The 20,951-nt window shown below is 65.7% G+C and overlaps 5 protein-coding genes across 8 annotated transcripts; 3 read left to right on the top strand and 2 right to left on the bottom strand.

Annotated features, from left to right (window-relative positions):
- The first annotated feature begins 102 nt into the window (after positions 1–102).
- AMT (aminomethyltransferase) lies at positions 103–2,142 on the top strand. The gene is made up of 8 exons (XM_040076386.1): positions 103–360; positions 436–516; positions 626–757; positions 917–995; positions 1,117–1,262; positions 1,352–1,532; positions 1,645–1,800; positions 1,908–2,142. Exons 1-8 carry the CDS (start codon positions 103–105, stop codon positions 2,084–2,086), a joined length of 1,212 nt encoding a protein of 403 aa, XP_039932320.1. The 3' UTR covers positions 2,087–2,142.
- A 53-nt stretch (positions 2,143–2,195) lies between these two features.
- Positions 2,196–3,084, bottom strand: TCTA (T cell leukemia translocation altered). The gene is made up of 2 exons (XM_040076387.1): positions 2,743–3,084; positions 2,196–2,294 (listed from the first exon to the last, which is right to left on the bottom strand). The coding sequence occupies exons 1-2, from the start codon at positions 3,072–3,074 to the stop codon at positions 2,252–2,254; spliced, it is 375 nt and encodes a 124-aa protein (XP_039932321.1). The 5' UTR covers positions 3,075–3,084; the 3' UTR covers positions 2,196–2,251.
- A 224-nt stretch (positions 3,085–3,308) lies between these two features.
- On the top strand, positions 3,309–11,602 carry UBA7 (ubiquitin like modifier activating enzyme 7). 3 transcript variants are annotated; one of them, XM_040076529.2, is made up of 24 exons: positions 3,309–3,364; positions 3,480–3,645; positions 4,347–4,481; positions 4,549–4,655; positions 4,826–4,916; positions 5,029–5,170; positions 5,276–5,373; positions 5,474–5,620; positions 5,701–5,859; positions 6,100–6,207; positions 6,289–6,369; positions 6,454–6,609; positions 6,697–6,862; positions 6,940–7,130; positions 7,358–7,422; positions 7,580–7,754; positions 7,865–7,939; positions 8,292–8,481; positions 8,640–8,749; positions 8,837–8,923; positions 8,999–9,190; positions 10,849–10,950; positions 11,029–11,129; positions 11,424–11,602. In XM_040076529.2, the coding sequence occupies exons 1-24, from the start codon at positions 3,324–3,326 to the stop codon at positions 11,548–11,550; spliced, it is 3,012 nt and encodes a 1,003-aa protein (XP_039932463.1). In that variant the 5' UTR covers positions 3,309–3,323; the 3' UTR covers positions 11,551–11,602. The 3 variants fall into 3 exon arrangements, with proteins under 3 accessions (XP_039932463.1, XP_058278295.1, XP_058278296.1); XM_058422312.1 differs by having other exon boundaries at positions 6,133–6,207; XM_058422313.1 differs by lacking the exons at positions 6,100–6,207; positions 6,289–6,369; positions 6,454–6,609.
- An 88-nt stretch (positions 11,603–11,690) lies between these two features.
- Positions 11,691–14,668, bottom strand: INKA1 (inka box actin regulator 1; the record flags this gene model as incomplete). Its single annotated transcript, XM_040076531.1, is given in 4 exon segments — positions 11,691–12,446; positions 12,448–12,612; positions 14,503–14,580; positions 14,582–14,668. Coding segments are annotated over 4 exon segments (1,035 nt in total), but the record flags the coding sequence as incomplete, so codon positions are not given.
- CDHR4 (cadherin related family member 4) lies at positions 14,493–20,837 on the top strand. Of its 2 annotated transcripts, XM_040076763.1 has the most exons (20): positions 14,493–14,810; positions 15,188–15,208; positions 15,343–15,539; positions 15,612–15,774; positions 15,852–15,937; positions 16,054–16,149; positions 16,605–16,708; positions 16,781–16,917; positions 16,992–17,157; positions 17,248–17,398; positions 17,677–17,779; positions 17,973–18,188; positions 18,269–18,408; positions 18,482–18,629; positions 18,703–18,905; positions 18,985–19,124; positions 19,203–19,238; positions 20,230–20,296; positions 20,390–20,420; positions 20,556–20,837. In XM_040076763.1, exons 1-20 carry the CDS (start codon positions 14,759–14,761, stop codon positions 20,609–20,611), a joined length of 2,313 nt encoding a protein of 770 aa, XP_039932697.1. In that variant the 5' UTR covers positions 14,493–14,758; the 3' UTR covers positions 20,612–20,837. The 2 variants fall into 2 exon arrangements, with proteins under 2 accessions (XP_039932697.1, XP_039932696.1); XM_040076762.1 differs by having other exon boundaries at positions 20,390–20,837.
- Positions 20,838–20,951: the final 114 nt, after the last annotated feature.

The raw sequence follows: 20,951 nt of genomic DNA on the forward strand, positions 1-20,951 counted from the left end.
CCGGGCCGGGGGCGGGGGCCGGGGCCAGGGCCGGGCGGACTCCATGTCCCAGGCGCCCCGGGGCCGGTCCGAGCCGTGCCGGGAGAGAGGAGGAAGAGGAAGATGCTGCGGACGGGCTGCCGCGCCGCGCTGTCCCGCCGCCGCCCGGGCTCGGCGCCGCGGAGGGAGGCCGGGGGCGCTGGGGCCGGGGGGGAGGGGCTGAAGCAGACGCCGCTGGATGCCCTGCATCGGGCCCGCGGCGGGCGCATGGTGCCGTTCGCCGGCTGGACCCTTCCGCTGCACTACGGGCAGGGCCACCTCCAGTCACACCTGCACACCCGCCGCCACTGCTCCCTCTTTGACGTCTCCCATATGCTGCAGGTAGCGGGGTCGGGGTGAGGGGGCTGGGGCCGGGGGGTACCCGCGCCACCTCACAATCCCCCCGGCCCCTTGCAGACCCTGGTGTACGGCCGGGACCGCGTCAGGTTCATGGAGAGCCTGGTAGTGGGGGACATCGCCGAGCTGAAGCCAGGACAGGTACGGGGCACTGGGCGGCCACCAGGCGTCCAGTGGGGTCGGAGGTCCCCGAGATGCCCTGGGAGGGTCCAGGCAGTCCGCCAGTGCTTCCGTGCGCCATGTCCCGCAGGGCACCCTGACGCTGCTCACCAACGAGAAGGGCGGCATCACAGACGACCTCATCGTCACCAACACGTCGGAAGATCACCTCTACGTGGTGTCCAACGCCGCCTGTGCTGACAAGGACTTGGCTATCTTGAGGGTATGGGGCTGCCTGAGCCCCGGGAGCTGGGGACACGCAGTGGGAATGAGTCCCGCCTTTCGGTGACACGCGTGTTGCGCGGGGTGAGGTGGCCACGGCCACGTGTGGGGCTGGCACTGGCCTGGCCCCCGTGCTAGCAGCCCGCTGTCACCCTGGCAGGATAGAGCGGCACAGCTGCAGGCCACCGGCAGTGATGTACACCTGGAGGTGTCAGACAACGCGCTGCTGGCTCTGCAAGGTAGTGGGGGCCCCGCATGGGCCTGCCCTCCTCTGGGTCCTCTCCCGGTGGTTGTCACCGCCCTCCCCACCTGCCCCCCTTTCCCTGGGCACTGCTGTCCTCCAGCCACCTGCCTCCCCAGGTCCCTCCATGGCACGGGTTCTGCAGGCAGGGCTGTCGGATGACCTGGCCAAGCTCTCCTTTATGAATAGCATCACCACAACCGTCTTCGGCGTGCCGGGCTGCCGGGTCACGCGCTGTGGTTACACCGGCGAGGATGGCGTGGAGGTACCCAGGGAACTACGCCAGCATCCCCAGTGCGGTACCAACGTGGGGGAAGGTCGTGCCCCACTGACCCTGCCCGTGTCCCACCACAGATCTCAGTGCCCGCGGCACGGGCGGTGGAGTTGGCCGAGCAGCTCCTGGGCATCCCTGATGTGTGGCTAGCAGGGCTGGCAGCCAGGGACAGCTTGCGCATAGAGGCCGGGCTCTGCCTCTACGGCAGTGACATCGACGAGACGGTCACCCCTGCCGAGGCCGGGCTGATGTGGACCTTGGGTAGGTCCACCTCCACCTCCTCCTTGGGGCAGGCAGGGCAGCAAGGTGTCCCCAAGTGGGTACAAGGGGACCGATCAGGCATCAGCGACCCTCACCCATCTCTGCCCTGCAGGGAAGCGGCGGCGTGTGGCCATGGATTTCCCTGGTGCTGCTGTCATCATGGCACAAGTGAAAGAGAAGCCGAGGCGCAGGCGTGTGGGGCTGACGTCGGTGGGACCCGCCATCCGGCCCCACATGGCAATCCTGGGTCCCGAAGGCAGGCCTGTGGGTAGGTGGGGGCAGTGGTGCTGGCACAGGCATGACCCTGAGCTGTGGCCATGGCACAGACAGGGGCTGGCCAGGCCCCGCTCAACTCCCTGTATCCTCACACCCCAGGCACAGTGACCAGCGGATGTCCCTCGCCCTGCCTGGGCAAGAACATCGCCATGGGCTACGTGGAGGCAGCGCACAGCCGGGCCGGCACCGAGCTCACCGTCGAGGTGCGGAAGAAGCAGCACCCTGCCGTCATCACCAAGATGCCCTTCGTGCCCACCCAGTACTACATGGCCAAGTGAGACCAGCACATGCCGCAGGCACGGTGCCCTGACCCCAATAAACACCCTGTCCCGTTCCCCTGGTCTCCTCTGTGGTGATGGTGGCAGTGCCAAAACAAGAGGCAGCAGGTGGGCACAGCATTTTTAATGATGTTGGCAGCACCCAGCTGGCGGTCCTGGTGCTGCTCACTCCCAGTGTGTCTTCATGGGCTCTGCTGCTGGGCTATCCCTGCAAGAGAGGCAGCGTGAGCACGGCTGGGGCAGCACCGAGCACGGCACCCCGGCACCAAGACAGGCACCTGCCCGTCCGTGTGGGGTGGGCAGAGCTGGGGGGCACTAATTGGAGCATACTGGTCTGGGGTGCAGTTGAGGGGGGCGGCTCAAAGGTCGGGAGGCACAGCTTGGGGGGCATTTGTCAGAAGCCACAGATAGGGGGGCTAACCGGGGCTGGTGCCCCAGAGGCCCCCGTCGGGACCATACTGGGCAGGCGGGCAGTCACTGGTGTGTACTGGTGCAGGAGTGCAGCTGGGGGACACTCACTGGGGGGTACTGGGCAGGGCTCGCTCACCGGGCTGCGCTCCGAGAGCGCTGGCCGGACGCGGGGGAAGACGGGCAGGCCCGCGGAGGGTCAGCGGGGGGAATCAGCGGTTTTGGGCCCGGTAGCGGTCGGGACTCACCGGGCCGGGCAGTGCCGCTCGGCGGCGCCGTTGCGTCCCGCCGGGCTGGCGGGGGACAGGGAGTGCGCGCGGGGCCGGGCGGGCGAGGCCCCGGACGCGGTGCCGGGGGAGCGGCGGCCGGAGGGGCCGGTCCGGTAGCAGAGCGCGGCCACCGCCCCGCCGTAGGCGCGCCAGGCCAGGCGGACGCCCAGCAGGCTGATGCCCAGCCAGAGCAGCAGCAGCTGGCACAGCGCGGCCCTCACGTCCTGTGCCGCCCACTCGGCCGCCAGCTCCCGACCCAGCGCGGCCAGCGCTCGCCACGGCGGCTGCCAGCCCGCCGCCACCGCCGCCATGGCCGCGGGGTACCGGGGCGAGGCTGGCGGAGGGGGCGGAGCCTCTGCCCGCCCTCACCGCCGCCACAGCGCGGACTCCGGGGGCGGGGCCTCCTGCGCTCCGGGGGCGTGGCCGCGGGGTTCTGTTTTGGGGGCGCGGCCTGAGGCGTGGCCGCAGCCGCCGCCGAGCCTGCGCTGTGGGGACGCTGCCTCGGGGTTTGGCTCCTCCCCGGGGCGGGGCCGGGGTGCCGGTCGGTGGGTGGGGCCGTCATGGCGGGAAGCGAAGAGGAGCCGCGGTACTCGCGGCAGCTGTGAGTGCGGGCACCAGCACCGGGGACGGGAATGCCACAGCATCGGGGCAGGGCGGGGTAGCGGTGCCGGCCCCCGCTGACGGCGCCCGCTGACGGCCCCCGTCGGTACCCGCAGGTATGTGCTGGGCGGCGGCGCGCGGCGGCTGCCCGGGTCGGCGGTGCTGGTGTCGGGGCTGCGCGGGACCGGAGCGCAGGTGGCGACGGCGCTGGTGCTGGCGGGGACCGGGCGCGTCGTTCTGCACGACTGCAGTGCCGTCTGCACCGCTGACCGCACCCAGCAGGTACCGGCGGGGCCGGGCGGGGCTGCTGGTGACAGGTAGGGTTGAGGTTCACTGTAACAGGTATAGGTGAAGATCTCGTAACAGAAACTAGTGAGAACGCCGGTAGTGGGTGCAGATATGCGTGGGGACCCTGATATTAGGTACAGACAGGGGTCCCAGTAACAGTAGAGGTATGGGTGGGTGTCCCAGTAATGAGTATGGGTATGGGCACAGGTCTCAGAGTGCAGGTATGGATGAGGGGTCCCATAATGTGTATACGTATTGATAAGGGTCCCAGTAATGGACCAGTGCCAGGTACGAGTATGGATGGGGATCTCCATAATGAGTACAGACAGCCATCCCAGTAACAAGTACAGGAATGGATGGGAAGGCCCCATAACATATACAGGTACAGACAAGGGTCTTGGTACAGGTGCAGACTCAGGTGGGAGTGCCAATAACAGGTACAGATGTGGGTGGATGTCACAGTAGTAGGTGCAGTTGGGAGAATCCCTGTTTGCAGGTATGGGTTTGGGGTGAGGCACTTCCAATAACAGGTACAAGTTGGGGATGCTGGTAAGGCACAGGGTGTCCTTCACTGTCACAGGCAAGGTCCTTAGCAGAGACCCCCTTACCAGTGCAGACAGGGCTTGTGGAGCACCCCACAGTGGTGAGCTGCACCCCAGACCCATAGGGTGCCCCACCATGTGTCTACTCTGCAGTTCCTCCTGGGGGAGAGTGATCTAGGCCAGAACCGTGCCAAGGCATCCCAGCAGGCCCTGGCAGAGCTGAACCCCTGTGTGGTGGTCGAGGCTTACACCGGGGAGCTGTCGGAGGCCTTCCTTGCCTCCTTTCAGGTGAGCCTGCATCCCTGGGCCATGGGGATCCCTGGGATGGCGGCGCACACTGACAGACCTGGCACAGGTGGTGGTGCTGACCGAGTCCCCGCTGGAGGAGCAGCTCCGCGTTGGGGACTTCTGCCATGCCCACAGCATCTGCTTCATCGTGGCTGACACCAAGGGGCTGGCAGGGTAAGGGGTCTCATGGGGCCCTGCTCTGGCTCTGGATCACCTTGTCCCCAGAGCCCCCAGCCCATGTCCCCGGTACGCTGGCGGGGCTGCTCAGCCTGGGCAGGACCTGGCAGTGCTGGGGCAGCTTGGTGGGGCACTTCCTCTGGCAAAACCCCGTCGGTCCTCTCCAGGCAGCTGTTCTGTGACTTCGGGAAGCACTTTGTTGTTGATGATCCAGCAGAAGGGGATCCAGTGTCTGCTGCTGTGCAGCACATCTCCCAGGTAGGAGGGAGAGCAGCCCCTGCAGGATCCCCCAAAATGTTGCTGCCTCCTCCACTGGCTCTATGCCACCCTAGTCCAGTGCCCCATACTCACGTAGCCTTCCCCTCTTCAGGGCAACCCAGGAGTGGTGACGTACATAGGGACAGAGAACAGCTATGGCCACCGCTTCTATGATGGTGACCTGGTGACATTTTCTGGCGTGCAGGGGATGACAGAGCTGAATGGCCAGGAGCCCATCCCCGTGCGTGTGCTTGGTGAGAACTCCAGGGGGGTCCTAGCTGCCCTAGCTCAGGGTTGAGGAACTCACTGAGTCCTTGGCAGTGACCATGATGTGACATCTGTGCCCCTCTCATCCCCAGATGCCTTCAGGCTGGAGATCAATGACACCAGCTCCTTCTCACCCTACCGCTGTGGGGGTCTGGTTTCACAGGTGCAGCGGCCCCAGGAGTGTTTCCATGTAAGTCCCTCTCAGCCCCACGGTGTGACCACCTGGGTACTGCTGTGCCATGCTAGGCCCCAGGAAGGCATTCACCAAATCCCTGGTGCTGTGCTGGCAGGAGCCCCTGTGCCGGGCACTGGAGAAGCCCAAAATCCGGGTGGCAAACCCCGAGGATCTGCCACGCAGCCGCAGCCTGCACGCCGCCTTCCGGGCCCTTCACGCCTTCCGCAGGGAGCAGGGCCGCCTGCCGCGGCCCAGGGCACCGGTAAGGCCCTGTCCTGCTCCTGCCGGCCCTGCCGAGCCCCACTACCCTGCCAGGGACTGCCCTCTCCCCTCCGCCCGCAGGCGGACGCTGAGCGGGTGCTGGAGCTGGCTCGGAGCCTGGGAGAACAGCAGGGTCCCCTGGATGAGGACATCGTGCGCGCCTTCGCAAGCGTGAGCGCGGGGGACCTGTGCCCCGTGGCCTCCGTGGTCGGGGCGCTGGCAGCCCAGGAGGTGCTGAAGGTGAGCGGGGCGGGGTGCCGCTGGCCGTGGCGGGGTGCCGCTGGCCGTGGCGGGGTGCCGCTGGCCGTGGCGGGGTCCCGCTGGCCGTGGCGGGGTCCCGCTGGCCGTGGCGGGCCGGTGGCGCTTGGTGGCCACCAGAGGGCACTTGGTGCCCGCCTGGGGACGCCGGGTCGGCGGCGGGGCTGGCGCGGGGACGGGGAACACCCCGCTGGCCCCCTGCCCACCGGCTGTTCGCCCCAGGCCATCACTGGGAAGTTCTGTCCCCTGAACCAGTGGTTGTACTTCGACTCCCTGGAGTGCCTGGCGCTGGCGGGGGCCGCGCAGCTGACAGAGACGGACTGTGCCCCGGTGAGACCTCCGTGTCCAGCCCCTCCCGGCTTGCCTGGGGTGCCGTGGCTGCTGAGCTCACACAGCTCCTTGTCCCGGCAGAGAGGCTCTCGCTACGACGGCCAGATTGCCGTCTTCGGGGCCGATTTCCAGGAGAAGCTGGGCCACCAGAAGTACCTGGTGGTGAGTGGGCAGGGGTCATGGCGCTGGGAGGTTGCAGAGCATCCAGCTGGCACGTGGGGAGCTGCAGCATCTCTGCCCTGGCAGGTGGGAGCTGGTGCCATCGGCTGCGAGCTGCTGAAGAACTTTGCCATGATGGGGCTGGCAGCAGGGGCAGGCGGGGAACTCATTGTCACTGACATGGACACTATTGCCCTCTCCAACCTCCATCGGCAGCTTCTCTATCGCTCAGCAGATATATCGGTGAGGCAGGGGCTGAGCCCCCCCGAAGGGCATCCTAGCTGTCCCACGGGCTCCCTAGGGCTGCCCACCCCCTCTCTGCCCTGGCAGGAGCCAAAGTCGGTGGTGGCCGCAGCAGCCGTGCAGCGCATGAACCCTGATGTCAGAATGACAGCTCACCAGAACCAGGTGGGACCTGCCACCGAGATGCTCTACGGGGACAAGTTCTTCCAGCACCTGGATGGCGTTGCCAGCGCCCTGGACACAATAGAGGCCCGTGAGTGCCAGGAAGGGCAAGGGAGCCAAGCCCCCGGACATGCTCCCTGCGTCCCCAGCACTCCTGGCTCCCTGCAGGCACCTACTTGGAGAGACGCTGTCTCCGCTGCCGCACACCCCTGCTGGACTCAGGCACGGAGGGGACACGGGGGAATGTGCTGGCCATGATACCGTCCCTGACCGACATTCTGAGGCCAGTCAGCACCCCCAGCACCTTCCCCCTCTGCACCCTGCGGCATTTCCCCCGCACCATCCAGCACACGCTGCAGGTAGGCTGAGCTGCCCCAGCCACAGCACCCAGCCAGGAGGTGCTGGGACCTTTGTCTTCCTTCCCCATTTCCCCTCCAGTGGTGGGCCACGGGCAGGCTATGGCCCCAGCTGCTTCCTGCTGGCAGCCTGAGTGCTGCTGCTGGCCCTGCCAGAGCCTCCCCCTCCCCCTGGGCTTGGGGGCATAAGGGGCAGGTTCCAGTGCTCAACACCCGTTTGTCCTCCACAGTGGGCCCGTGATGAATTTGAGGGGCTTTTCCAGCTGCCTGCAGAACAAGTCAACCAGTTCATGGAGTGAGTGGGCTTTGGGGGTAGTGATGCTGGGAGAAGAGCTTCCAGCTCTGCCAGGGTGCTGCTGGGAATGGGGAGAGCATGTCAGATTGCCACATCCCACCCAGGTGTCTCACAGGATTGCTCTCAGGCCAGCATCAGCAGTTGGCTGGTTTTGCAGGGACCCAGCTTTCCTGGAGCAGCAGCCACCAGGGAAGGTCCTGGAGCAGGTGTGGGACAGTCTGCGGCAGCGTCCACGGGACTGGCGGGACTGCGTCCGCTGGGCACGCCGGCGCTGGCAGAGCCGCTACCACGACGCCATCACCCAGCTGTTGCACATCTACCCCCCGGAGCACGTGAGCCCAGCACCATAGGGCTGGCACCTCCTGCACCTTCCCTCCACTGGCCACCTCGCTGCAGCCAGGGCCACACATTCCTGCGCCTGACTCTTCTCTCCCTGTGCCAGGAAACCAGCCCGGGTGTCCCTTTCTGGGCAGGGGACAGGAGCTGTCCCCATCCACTGACATTCAACCCTGATAATGTGAGTGCAGGGAGAGCTGTGGAGTCGCGTGTGGGAATGGTTTGGACAGAGGGAGAGCCAAGCCTGTGCTGGGCATACAGGAAATACTGAACTGTAGTTATGCTCCATCTGCCACAGCCTGTGCAGGTTGCCAGCTCCTGGGCTGGGTCTGTCCCTGTCCCCCAGTCAGTGAGAGCTCTGCAGGGGACAGCTTGCACATGCTCTGTGCCCAGAGGAGGAGGGGAGGCTCCTCCAGCTCCACTCTGGGGCAAAGCCAGGCAGTTCTACCATCTTGGGGCAGTGCTGACAGCCCCTGGCTGTGTGAGACCACCCCAGCAGGGCACCCCATGGCCACCCCTGTTCTATTTCGAAGGACACCCACCTGGACTATGTCGTGGCCGCTGCCCATCTCTTTGCCCAAGCACACAGGGTGCCACCGTGCAGGGACCGGCTGGCCATCCAGGCCATCCTCCGTGATGTGGTCCTGCCACCCTTTGCACCCCAGGAAGGGCTCCAGATCCCCCTCACAGAGGAACCAACAGAGGAGCCACAAGTTCCTACAGGTGAGGTTCCCAGGTATGTTCCTGGGTCCAGCCAGGCAGCAGTGGGGCTGTGGCTTCTTGTCCCTGCTGCAGCACCCAAGATGACCCAGACCAAGGTGGGGGCACCCCTGCAGTGCCACAGTGCAGGAATATCACAGCAGGGGTCCCTGTTTCTCCAGATCACAGGCAGCTGACAGAGCTTATGCAGGACCTGGTGCAGTGGAGACAGGAGCTGGTGGGGGATGAGGAGGCAAAAGCACCCTTGATGGAGCCCATCTACTTTGAGAAGGTAGTGGAGTCAGGCAGGTGGCCCTGCTCAGCCTGGGGGGGTTGATGTCCCCATGGGATGCAGATGTCCCCCCATTCTTCCCTACAGGACAACGATATCCACATAGACTTTATCACAGCAGCGTCCAACCTGCGTGCAGAGAACTATGGCATCTCCCCTGCCAACTGGCTGATGGTGAGAGGGGCAGTCTGTGGGGTCAGGAGTCCCTGTCCTGTGTGGGGCAGCTGGTGACACCCCTCCTGTCCTCAGAGCAAGCGGTTTGCTGGGCGGATTGTGCCCGCCATCATCACCACCACGGCCACAGTGGCCGGGCTGGCGTGCCTGGAGGTCTACAAGCTGGTGTGGGGGTGCCGGGACCTCAGCTGCTACCGCAACAGCAACGTCAGCCTGTCTGCCTGCCTGCTGCTCCGTTTCCAGCCCCCAGCAGCCCCCACCTACTGGGTAGGATCCTCTTCCCTGGGGATGTGCAGGTGGGGGGACATCAGGGGCCAGTGGCATCTGCTGTGGGACAATGTCAGGGGGACCCAGGGGAAAAGGTGTGGCCGTGCAGCAAGCGCAGCCCTGACCATAGCGCTCCAGAAATGGATTCGGGTGCTGCAGTGGGTTGGGAGTGCTGTCAGGCAGTGAGGAACCAGCTCCTTACCCCCGCTGTCCCCCAGCACTGAGACTCCGCCACTGTCCTGTTCGCCCGGCTCCAGGCCCAGCTGTGATGCTCTGGGGTGCCCATGGGGCCGAGGCGGCCCCACTGCCCCGTGGCAGGCCCCACGCTGAGCCCCACAGGCAGGGGTGGGAGGCCGCTGCAGCCGAGCTCATCTGGCTTATGGAAACCAGCTGCGGCAGCCGCAGAGCAGCTGGCACCGGGCCGGGAAGGGCGGCCCGGGGGAGCGGGGCCGGGGGTCCCGGCGGTGGGGAACCAGGCGGGGAGAGCGGGGGTGGGGGCATGCCCAGATTGGGACCGTCTGGGCCATAGAGGCGCCTTTGTCTGGGGGTTTATGGCGTGCGAGGCAGCCCTTCCGGCACGGCAGGAAGCGCCGATTGGAACCAGATTGGCCCGGGGGGCCCAGGGCCGGGGGCAGGAAGAGGGGGAGGGAGGCGATTCCACTGCCTTGCGCCGGCTCCAGCACCGCTTCGGGCTGACGGCTGCCCCCGGCTCCCTCAAACCCCGTGCCCAGCCCTGTGTCATCCTGGCTGTAGTGTTCCTGGGCTGGCATCACCCCTGGATGGAGGATGCCGCTGGATCTGGCCAACGCCCTCGGGTCCCTGCAGCAGCACCCAACACCTCCATGTCCCAGGGCGAGGAGGCCCGGCGTGACATTTCACACCCAGCTGCTTGGCTATGGTGGGAACACATGTCCCCAAGGCCTGCTTGGAGTGACCTGCGTCCCCATGGGGACCCGAGGAGCCCACACTAGGGGCCAGCCTTGTCCAGAGGAATACGCTTCCCAGGGCCAGAGCGATGTACTTTGGTGGCAGAGTGCCAGGCCGTGGCTTTCCCTCTGTGCTGAGCAGTTGCTGCCCCGGTGAGGATGGGGTTAAGCCCTTCTCTGCACCAGTGGGATAAGTGCAGGCAGCAGAAGGCCGAGGTGAGAAGGCAACAGAAAGCAGGAGGGAGAGTGACCAGGTGTGAACACCCCTCCCGAGCGGGGCTGGGGCCAGGCGGGCAGTGCTGGCGCTGCCTGCAGCGAGGGCAGATGGCCGTGTGGCCCTGCCAGACTGCGCGGGGCCGCGTCCGGCTCTTGGCCCCGGGCTTGGCACCACACTGGCCTCCTTGGGCCGGAGCAGGGGTCGGCGGGCCACAGGCATGAGAAGAGATGATTGTGTGGGGCTGAGCAGAGCTTCAATGGCCTTTTGTGCGCCTGTCCTGGCCTGGGGCTAGGGGCAATGCCGGCCCCACACTGACGCTGACCCCTGAAGTCGACCCCAGCAGTACTGGGGGGATAGTTGTGTCCCCCACTGCCCCTGCACCACCATGGTGCCCACATCACCCTGCCCATTTGCCTGTCCTGATGTCCCCCAGCACTTGTGCTGCACCAGTCCCTGCCCCATGGGGCTGGCCAGCCAGGATATGGGGTGCCAGTGCTGGCTGCTACCCCCGGCAGTACGGCGGGCGGGAGTGGAGCTGCTGGGACCGGCTGGAGATGCGGGCTGTCGGCGCAGATAGGCAGGCGATGACGGTGCAGGAGGTGCTGGACTGGCTGCAGGTGAGCTCAGCGCTGTCAGGACTCAGCCAGGTCACCCTGGGGGATGCAGGACCAGACCCTGACACCTCCCTCTTGCAGAGGACACATGGCTGGACCGTGACTATGCTTCTGTGTGGCGACAGCGTGCTCTATGACAGCAAGGCAGATGCAGAGACACGGGCCCAGCAGCGGGCACGGAGGTAGGTTCCTGGCTCCAGGGCCCAATCCTGCCTCGGGGGGGGTGAGGGGCTTCCAGCCCCCACTGCCTCAATCCTGAGCCACTCCAGCTGCAGTGCAGCTCCCAGCCAGCTGCTGGATAAACATCCTGCCGGCAGCACTTCCCGTGGCGGGACCCCGGCCCGGCCCCTTGCTGCTGGCCTCTGCATCCCACCAGCCTGGCCGGACACTCCTGAGGGGCCCAAGGCACCCCTGGAGCACTCAGCCAGCCTTGAGGGACAAGCCAGTGCCCCCAAACCCCCTTTTTCCTGATACAGGTTATCAGAGAATTTGGAGGATGCCAGGATGCCACAGCAGCAGGACCTGGAGCTGCTGTATATATGTGAGGGAGAGGATGCTGAGGCCGAAGATACCCGTCCCCCTCTCCTGTGTTCCCTACCTTGAGCAAGGGGCCGGCACCTCCTGCCCCGTGCAATAAAAGCTGCAGGCTGCAGTAGCCCTCATTGCAAAAAAACCCTGCTTGCCCCCGCCCGGAGTCAGGGCACAGGCACTCCCTTTGATAAACGCTGCGGCGCCCAGACGGTACAAAACGGGGGTTTATTTACAGGGTGGGGGTGCGGGCCGCAGCGGCAGGGCTAAATGTAGCCGATAACGTCGTTGCAGATGATGGGCTGGCGGCTGCGCCTGTTCATCAAGGCGGTGAAGCGGTGGAAGTCCGTGGCCAGCTGGGCGATGTTGCTGTGGGACTGGTGGAAGCAGGCGCCCTTGGGCTGTCCCCCCAGCCCCAGCGGGCAGGAGAAGCGCTTGGTGGTATCGCGGGCCCCCGGCCGCGCACCGTCGGCCCCCCGAGGCCGGGCCATGTTGGCCAGCTTACGGCGTACGTTGCCCGAGAGGCTGAGCAGGAAGGCGGGGGGCTTGGCCAGCCGGCGGGAGGGCTCGGCAGGGGCTCGGCGACGCGGTTCGGCGCCCACCTCGGGCAGGTCCATCCAGTTCTCCACCAGGTCGGCGAAGCAGTTGTCACCCAGCACCAGGGGCTGCCGGTTCCGGCTCTGCGACAGCAGCGCTACGGTCCAATCCTGCGTGTCGGCGGGCTCCAGGGCCCGCCACTGCTCCAGACAGGCGTCCGAGGTGGATTTGGGGCGGACGCGGCGGGCGGGGGCGGCCGGTGGGGCGGCGGGGCCGGCGGAGAGCCGGTGCGCCCGTTGGCAGGGCAGCAGATGCCGACGCCGCACGGGCACCTCCTCTTCCCTCCACGTGCCCCCCGACGCCTCCGAGTAGCCCGAGTCGAACTCCAAGCTGCGCTCGCTGGCCGGGGGGGAGCGAGCGGCCGGGCCCCCCCCCCTCCTCCTCGTCGCCACCCGGGTCCAGGCTGCAGGCCGAGTCCGCCGCCGAGCCGGGGCGCGGGGCACGGGGAGCCGGCCCCGGAGCCCTGCCGGGGTGGTGCGGTGCCTGCCGCGTGCCGTGCATGTGCGCCCGCAGCGTCGGCCCCGCGTCCCGCCGGCACCACTGCAGGGAAAAGGGCACATCAGCGCGGTTGTCGCCACCGCCCCCCAGCCAGCACCGCGATCCCCCGTCCCACCCTCCTCGGCACCCCGCGTCCCCCCGCCCCGGGTCGGGGGGGGGCTTTGCTGCCTGGGCGTGCAGCAGGGTGCGGAGAGCGGGGCGCAGGTCCCGGCTTGCCTGCAGCCCCGGGCCCCGCTTTCCTGCGGCTCCTGCGCGGAGCCGGCCGGCGTGCAGCGGCTTGTCGGGTGAGCCAGCAGGCACCCAGCCCCGGCCGTGCCTGCGGGAAATGACAGAGGGCCGCGGCACGTAGGAGCGGGCGCTCCATTGCCCCCCCCACGACAGCTCCTCGAATGCCCCCTTCTCGGGGGGAGGCAGCCGGGACACCCCTCCAGCAGCGTCCCACTCGGTGGCACGGGGCCACCCGCGGGTGCTGGGGTAGGGCTCTCTCCCCGTGTGCTGGCGGGGCCACCCACCCACCCTGTGCCGTCCAGCTGGGGACACCCCAGGTGACGTCAGATTGCAGACAGGCCTGTGCCCAAGGCCTGGGCCCCCCCAAACGCCGGGGAATACCGGGGGCCGAGGGCTGAACGGAGCACGGCCGGGCGGGCGCTGGAAGGGACTCCTGGCTCCCGCAGCCGGGCCGCTCCTCGCTCTTGAATTTCTATTGTCTGAACCCAAAAGCAGGGTGTTACGTCCGCTTTCCTTTCCGCGCTGGAGTCGAGGGAAGCTGAGTGTGCAGGAGGGATTGCTTCCAGGACCGATAATTCTGTCCCTTCTGACTGGCCCTGACAGAGCTGCTGGCAGGACTGTCCTTGTCCCTCTCCACGTCCCCGTCCCAATCCCTGTCCCCCTCCTCTCTGGCTGGGACCCTCTCATCCAGCCCGAGTGGCAACGTGCCACCGTTCCGAGCCGCCCAGTCCCGCCGCTGGCCGGGAACACTGGGTCAGCCGGTTGTGAGGTGCTGGGTAAGCATGTGGCAGGCCCAGGAGAGCCGAAGGAACACCCTGTCACCCCCGTCCCTCGCGGCAGCCCAGGTGGGTGGCAGGGTGGCAGCTCTGGGGGGATGGTGCCGCTGGCACCTTGACAGCTGAACACTGTGGCCGCTGGCCACCCGTGCCCCCAACACTACCAGTGTCCCACCGGACGCCCACGTCCCCCGCGCCGCCTTTGGTCTCGCGTGTAATGTCACAGCCCTGATGTCACCGACAGCGCCCGGACGTCACGGCAGTCCCGGTGCGGCGGGGTGTGGGCACGGTGGTCCCGTCCCGTCCCGTCCTATCCCGTCCCGTTCCCTCCCGGTGCCCGCGGCGGCACTCACCCGGTCGGCGCCGAGCTCGTCCGGGCGGGCGTTGTGCATGCCCGGTCCTGCTCCCTCGGCGCCGCTCCCGGCTCCGCTCCCAGTGCCGCCGGTGCCGGTGCCGGAGCGGCAGCGACAGCGGACGGAGCTCCCGGCCGTGCCCGCCGCCTCCCGGCGCTGCCCGGCGGCCCCGCCCCGGCCAATGGGGCCGCCGTAACGTGAGCCCGGCCCGCACCGGCACCGCCGCCCCGGGGCCCCGCCCCGCCCACGGACCCCTCCCCGCCGCCCCGGGGCCCCGCGCCGGGCACCACCCGGGCACCGCCGGGCCGGGCGGGATCCGTGTCCCGGCCGGCAGCACCTCGGGCACCAGGGGAACCGCAGCCCGGTGTGCCCCGCCGGGAGGGAGGGCAGCCCCCCTCGGCACCCCCGCCACCGAGCTGCCAGAGCCGGGCTGGGCGCTGGAGGAGGGAAGGGAGGGGAGGGGAAGAGTGACCCTGGCCGCAGCGCCCGTTACTTGGGAATTAATAGCGCTTAATGGTGATCCCGGGAGAAGCGGCACTGGTTTGCAAATGAACGAGAACACGGCCAAAAATTACCTCCCAGCTAATTTTCCCTGTTCCCGAGCGTGCCGCGTGGTGAAGCAGCGTGGGGTGGCAGCCAAACCCCACGGAGCTGCGAGTGGTGAGGGGCTGGGAGCAGCGGCGTGCAGAGGTGGGGGCACTGGAGCCGTGCCCTGTCCCTCCCCCGGCCGGGACGGCCACCGCGGGTGAGTGGACGGCATGACGCCGGGCCGGGGTGGTGCCCAGCACCCCTGGCAACCGGCTGCAGCTTGTCCCAAACACCCAGCGAGCCATGGACATGCACGGCCACCTCACCTTCCTCCTCCTCAGCCTCTATGGCCCAGGTAGGTGCTTCAAGGTCATAGTGTTCAGGGCACCCTTTTCCAGATCCGGAGTGGATGACTGAGAGGGAGGGGACAGAGGAGAGGTTCTCCTCCGTTGCTCCCACATTCCTGGGGCTGACCCCAGGATGGGCAGAGGGATCAGCAGCTGCCTGGCTGGGTTGAGGCGGGGAGGGTGCATCACACGAGCATGCTCAGGGCATTGCCCGGGTATTCTCAGGATGTCCTCAGCATTATTGGGGCTTCTTTTGGGCACCACAGTAGCATATCCAGACACCACTGGGGTTTCATCAGAGCATCTCAAAGAGGGAATTCTAGGGCCTTCCAGTGCATTTGCAGGGCACACCTGGCAGGCTGTGGTGATGCTCTTCTCTTTGCAGGGACTTTCATCAGAGCAACAGGTAAGATTGGGGTGGTTTGGACCCAGCTGTGCCTGGCAGGAAAACCTGTACCTGCATTGGTGCTTAGGTGCATTAGCAGAGCTCCATAAGCACAGCTGGATGAGCCATCGGTGGTCCCTGGGGTCTCCCACCAGTCCTGCCTGACTTGCCACGTGTGGTGGCCCTGAGTGAGGACACAGTGTCAGGCACACGCGTCGCTGAGGTGACCGTGTCCTGCAGCAACTCAAGCAGCAGTCCCAACGTCACCCTGGAGAGCATCGAGCCCAACCACCCCTTCAACTCCATCGCCATCAGCTCTGACCCCATGGATGTCACCACGTTCCGGGCAGAGGTGTGACTGGGGAATAGGCAGCAGGGTGGGAGCTGGCAGGCACCCTGCTGAGTGACTGTGTCCCCATGGCAGGTGACACTGCACGCTGGTGCAGAGCTCGATGCCCGCCAGGTGAACCAGTACACACTGATCCTGCGGGCTGCTTGTCCTGGTGAGGATGAGGTGGAAGAGCGGCTCTTTGTCCAGGTGACACCAGGGCATGTGCTGCGCTGTGACAGCCCCTTTGCCAGTGCAGGTAGGAAATGGGCATGGGACAGTGGGAGCTGTGGGTGCCAGCCAGCCCCAAGCTCCCACAGTTGTGCTGTGCTCCAGAGGGTGATGTGGTGCAGGTGCTGGCAGATGTGGCACCCCGGACACCCCTGTATGCGGTGCTGCCACAGCCACTCGGTGGGCTGACGGTGAGTGGTGGCTCCCTGGGGGGCCCCGCCCCCATAGAAGGGAACGGCCTTGGAGACAGCAGAACATCGGGTGTGGAGGAGTGGGACAGGGCTTCCCATCACCCTCCTTTCTGCAGTTCAGGCTCCGGAACCACAACACACCACTCACGCTCACCCGCCGGGGCCTGGTGCTGGCACCTGACAATGGTTTTGACCCCTGCAAGGACACCCAGGTGGGCACCAGCAGACCCAGGCTGGTCACAGCCACTATTCAGTCCACTGGGGTTTAGCCCCTCCCTGGCCACAGCTCTTCACATCCTGCTCTTCCCATTAGGCCCCTGTCTCCCCCTGGACCCACAAGTGCTCCAGCCCTGTCCCATGGCCTTCTGCATCTCGAGTCCTGTCCATATCCTCATCCCTGTCTGTATTCCTGCCCTTTCGAGTCTCCAGCTCATACTCATCTCCATCTCTGCACCTCTTTCCATCTCTGTTCCTACTCCAAGCCCAATTCTCATCCCCTGCCCTCTCTCCTTTGTCTCTGTCCTTGTTTCTGTTCCCATCCCATTGCAATTTCTGTCCCTGCCCCTGTCCCTGTCCCTATTAGTAGCCTCATCACTTTCCCTATCCCCATCACCATTGTTGGTGCCACTCAGAGCTGTCCCACAGCTGCCCTGGTGCTGCCCCGCAGACGTTCAGGTTGGAGATTGAGGTGACGGATCGTCATGGGCACAACTGCAGCGGGGCTGTAAAAGTGGAGGTGCTGCCATCACGCCGTCCCTGCGTCACTTTCCCGTGAGTGGGGTTGGGCCAGGAGGGGGGTGCTGGTGGCACCAGGCTGTGCCACAATGCCCACCTCGCCTGCAGTGAGCCACACCGGGCTGTGACGGTGACAGAAGGCATTGGCCCCTGGGAGGTGGTCACACAGGTCCGTGCCAGAGGCGACAATGTCCACTATGCCATCCTTGCTCCTGTGGCTCCCGTACTCTTCACTATTGACGAGGGTGAGCAGGGCAGCGGGGATCCCCAAGGACGCCCTGTCCCTGTGCCCAGTGCGAGGCCATGGCTCCTCCTGCAGTGACAGGTGAGATCCGCAGCACCCGCCGGCTGGAGGTGACCCGTGCCCACCTCATCATCCGGGCTTACAACGCGCTGCATCCCAAAGACCATGCCACTGCCACAGTCAATATCACCGTGCAGAGGACAGACCGTCAGGCACCAAGATGTGTCCCAGCCATCTTCGTGTACGGTTCAGGGAAGAGTGGGGTGCATAGGACTCTCTGCTGCACCCAGGTCATGGGACAGAGGCTGAACTGCTGGCTGCCCTGCCACAGGTCCCAGGTGCCCGAAACTATGTCCCCTGGCAGCACCCTGGAGACACTGAGGTGCACCCACTCCACCAGCACTGATGGGTGTCTGCACTATGCTCTTGAGGGACCTCCCTCCTCCCTCTCCCACCTCTGCATGGAGGGGCCACAGCTGAAGGTGAGCAGTGCCCAGTTGGACAGCAGGCCCAGACCCCAGAGCCCAGTGGGACAAGTGGGACCCTGTGACACGTACTGTCATGCCAGGTTGTGGGTCAGGGCTCCTCAGGGTTCCCTGCTCCCCAAGGCCTGCTCATTCTCCGTGCTTGCTCCCTACTTCTCCCTTAGCATCGCAGCTTTGTGGGACACCCTGGCTTTGTGGAATACTCTGGCTTTGCAGGGCATCTGAGCTTTGCAGAGCACCTCAACTTTGCCTGATATTCCCCTCCTGGCTTGCAGGTCAACATCACCCTGGACTATGACTCAGAGGCCATGGCTGCTCTGGGCTTCCAGCTCACGGCCACCATTGTAGTGACAGTGGGAGGGCAGCCCCTACAGAGCAGTGAGTGCCCATGTCCCTTAGCTGGGAAAAGACCTTTCCCAATCCCCAAACCAGCAGATCACAGAGAAAACATTCCTTCCCTGCTGCCCCAGAGATGCCCACCCCAGGCCTGGTGCCTCTGCCCCCCTGTCACCCGGCCCGGCACAGGCTGTGGGGTGGTGCCAGCATGGTAAAGCAGCTGTGTGCCACACAGCCCGTGTGCCTGTGCTTGTGACGGTGACACCTGTCAACGAGTTCCGACCGGCGTGCCCCAACGGTGCCACCTTCACCGTGCCAGAGACGGCAGCTTTCGGCAGCGTCGTGGGGCGTGTGGCTGGCACTGACCGCGACTACCCCCTGGACAGCCTCGAGTACAGCCTGGAGGGGGGAACTGGCCCTGCACAGCCCTTCTCCATCGACAGGCGCACTGGTGAGCACCCGGTCCCTTCCACAGCCCCTGCCACACCCCATGGCACCTGCTGATTCCCAGCAGCTCAAGGCTTCCCACAGGCGAGATCCGCGTGGTGGGATCCCTGGACTCCCAGCAGCAGAAGAATTACAGGCTGGTGGTGCGGCTGACGGACACGCACAATGACCTGGACCCGAGGATGAGGCAGAGCCGTCTGTGCGACGTGTCTGTGCGCCTGCAGGTGTGAGGGCAGCCCGCTGAGTGAGCTGTAGTGGGTGCTAGGACTGTGGGTGCCCTCCCGCTTCCCCCTGCAGGCCGTGCCGGACCAGCTGCCAGTGTGCATCCCCGAGGTGCAGGAGCTGCGGATCACGGCGGGGTCCCCGGGCAGCCGCCAGCCTGTCACCCGCCTGGTGTGCCACAGCAGCCCCGACAGCGCCGCGCTGACTTATACCATTGTTGGAGGTGAGGAACGGCCGAGCCACGGCACAAACCAGCCCTCGCCGTGGTGTGACACTGAGCAGACCCTCTCGTTCAGGCAATGAGGATGGGCGCTTTCGGCTGGAAGGGAACACCCTCGTCTACCTCCCCAATGACCGAGCCGAGCCCCACCCCTTTGTCCTGCTGGTGGAGGTGTGGGGCGGCTCTGGTGCCCGCCGCCGCAGCAGTGTGGTGGCACTGGTGGTGCACGTCAGCCCCCGGAGCACCCCGGTGCCACCCAGCCCCACCACCCGGCCCACGGTGAGTAGAGCCCACTGACCAGGTGGTGCTCTAGAGTCCCCTGAACCTGCCGTGGCCCCTCACCCCGCTGCCTCCACAGACGCTGCAGAAGGAGCCGCTGGTTGTCGTGCAGACAGAGGCGGTGTGGAACCCGCCGGCCTGGTTTGTAGCCGTGCTGACCATCTCTGGTGCCCTGCTGCTGGCCACCCTGGGCTGCATTGCCCGGAACCTGCTCTGCAGGTGAGCCCCAGGCCCCCTCATGGCGTGGCACAGTGAGCAAGACTAAGGGTTCACGGCTGCCTTCTGCTCCTCCTGCAGCAACCGGGCCTCTGGCAAGCTGTTCCTGGCCAAGAGGTGAGTGCTGTATGGCCAGGATCATATTGGCAGTTGTGTTGTCCTTGCAGGTAGCCAGGGAGACACAGCACACGGGGTATGTTTAATATACTCTGCATTTGGCCATGGCTTGCTGTGCCAGGGAGCCATCTCTGCCCAGGACAAGGGTGCATCCCTGATGGGAGCTATTGGAGCAGAGAGAGCAATTTGGCCAGTAGACAGTGATGTCGGTGGCCAGGCTGGGGTACAGACTCTGCAGTGTACAGGGTGGGATGGCATAGTGCTGGTGCCAATGCCTACTGCAAGGCTGGGTGCTGACACTAGGGCTGAGGTCACTGCAGCTCATTGGGGGAGCCCCTGTTTGGCAGGGGTGAGCCCCATTTGTCAGGAAAAAGCTCCCAGGGAGGAGGTGAGCAGGCTGCACAATCCCCAGAGGATCAGTGATAGTGACAGGTGACAGAGGAGAGAGCCTGAGGAGATGCTAGACCAGCCTGTGCTGAGTGTCCGCGCAGCAAGGAGGAGACATGCAAACTCATGGGCAGGATAACAGCCACCTCCAGTGGCATAACTGTCCCGAGGTGATGCACAGCTGGCTCCAGATCCCTTGGCAAGGTTGAGGACACAGTGCTTGGTGACACTGGGGCTGTAGTGACTACGCAAGGGAGAAGACCCAGGCTCAGCCCGTGTGGGTGGCCCTGGCAGCTCCCCCAGCACAGCATCCTCCAAGCACCAGAGTGATGCATGCCAGCACGCGGGGAAACAAGCGGATGTGGTGGCAGACCTGCTTGGTGCTCAGGCACTGGTGAAAGGTGGTGGTGCTTGGGGGAGCATGGCCCTGTCACTGTCCCCTTCTGTGCCAGGGGACAATCAGGTAGGTGGGTGATGAGCTTAACAGGGTGCAGCTGGCAGGGCAAAACCTGGCTGGCAAGTCACTCCCAGCAGCATCTCTTGGGGTTGAGGCCAGCAGCCCATGACCGGCAGCATTCCCTCCCTTCCTCTTTTCCTTCTGCAGGTCCTGGGATGTGATGGAGCACAGTGGGGGCAAAGAGGAACAGGGACACCCACATGCCAGCAGCCCAGTAAGTGTGTGGCAGTGAGGGAGGGTGCCCTGCCAGGGAGGCAGGAAGAGCTCTGCGGCTCTCAGCAGCCTCTCCTATCTCTCCTCTGCACAGGGGCAGCGTGATGGCCGTGCACAGGACCCACGTGAGTGCCCTGTCCCACAGCCCCAGCAGTCCCAACAGCAGCCTTGGGTTGTGTCCCCCAGACAGAGGGGTCTGGTGACAGGAGAGAGCAGGGTCACGCCTGCATGGCAGTGACTGAGTGCTGCCTCCATCTCAGGCACCGGCAGGGACTATTCCTTCAACAGCACGACCGGGGCTTGGCGCTGGATCTGACGGGCTTGACTTGCTGAGGGGCTCCTTGTGACCCACAGCTCCATTTGGGCAGTGCTATGCAGAGCACCGGGCACTGGCAGACAGCTGGTGTGGCCCCCTGAGGAGGAGACCCATCCTTTGTGGCCAAACCGCTTCACATGGGGTGCAGCCAGACCCCGAGCCGCCTCAGCGAGTCTAGACCTAATAAATGGTGTCAGAGATTGCACACGCTGCTGTGATCGCCTTAGGGAGTCTCCTTGCCGGGCAGTGCTACTGCTGGCTGTCCTGCTGTGGTGGTCATTAGCACTGTCTCGTCAGCGATGTGAGTGGCATGACCCGGGACAAGAATTGGCACTGGGCT

Source organism: Hirundo rustica, chromosome 12, assembly GCF_015227805.2.
Source record: "Hirundo rustica isolate bHirRus1 chromosome 12, bHirRus1.pri.v3, whole genome shotgun sequence".
In the NCBI taxonomy this organism is placed as follows: domain Eukaryota; kingdom Metazoa; phylum Chordata; class Aves; order Passeriformes; family Hirundinidae; genus Hirundo; species Hirundo rustica.

Coding starts and splice junctions, on each gene's coding strand:
- AMT (XM_040076386.1), top strand. CDS start 103: ATGCTGCGGACGGGCTGCCGCGCCGCGCTGTCCCGCCGCCGCCCGGGC. Junction 361..435: donor ACGTCTCCCATATGCTGCAG/GTAGCGGGGTCG, acceptor GGCCCCTTGCAG/ACCCTGGTGTACGGCCGGGA. Junction 996..1,116: donor CGCGCTGCTGGCTCTGCAAG/GTAGTGGGGGCC, acceptor CTGCCTCCCCAG/GTCCCTCCATGGCACGGGTT.
- CDHR4 (XM_040076762.1), top strand. CDS start 14,759: ATGGACATGCACGGCCACCTCACCTTCCTCCTCCTCAGCCTCTATGGC. Junction 17,399..17,676: donor TGGAGGGGCCACAGCTGAAG/GTGAGCAGTGCC, acceptor CCTGGCTTGCAG/GTCAACATCACCCTGGACTA. Junction 20,297..20,389: donor ACCCACATGCCAGCAGCCCA/GTAAGTGTGTGG, acceptor TCCTCTGCACAG/GGGCAGCGTGATGGCCGTGC.
- TCTA (XM_040076387.1), bottom strand. CDS start 3,074: ATGGCGGCGGTGGCGGCGGGCTGGCAGCCGCCGTGGCGAGCGCTGGCC. Junction 2,295..2,742: donor GAGCGGCACTGCCCGGCCCG/GTGAGTCCCGAC, acceptor CCTCTCTTGCAG/GGATAGCCCAGCAGCAGAGC.
- UBA7 (XM_040076529.2), top strand. CDS start 3,324: ATGGCGGGAAGCGAAGAGGAGCCGCGGTACTCGCGGCAGCT. Junction 6,208..6,288: donor CAGAGACGGACTGTGCCCCG/GTGAGACCTCCG, acceptor TTGTCCCGGCAG/AGAGGCTCTCGCTACGACGG. Junction 11,130..11,423: donor GCCCAGCAGCGGGCACGGAG/GTAGGTTCCTGG, acceptor TTCCTGATACAG/GTTATCAGAGAATTTGGAGG.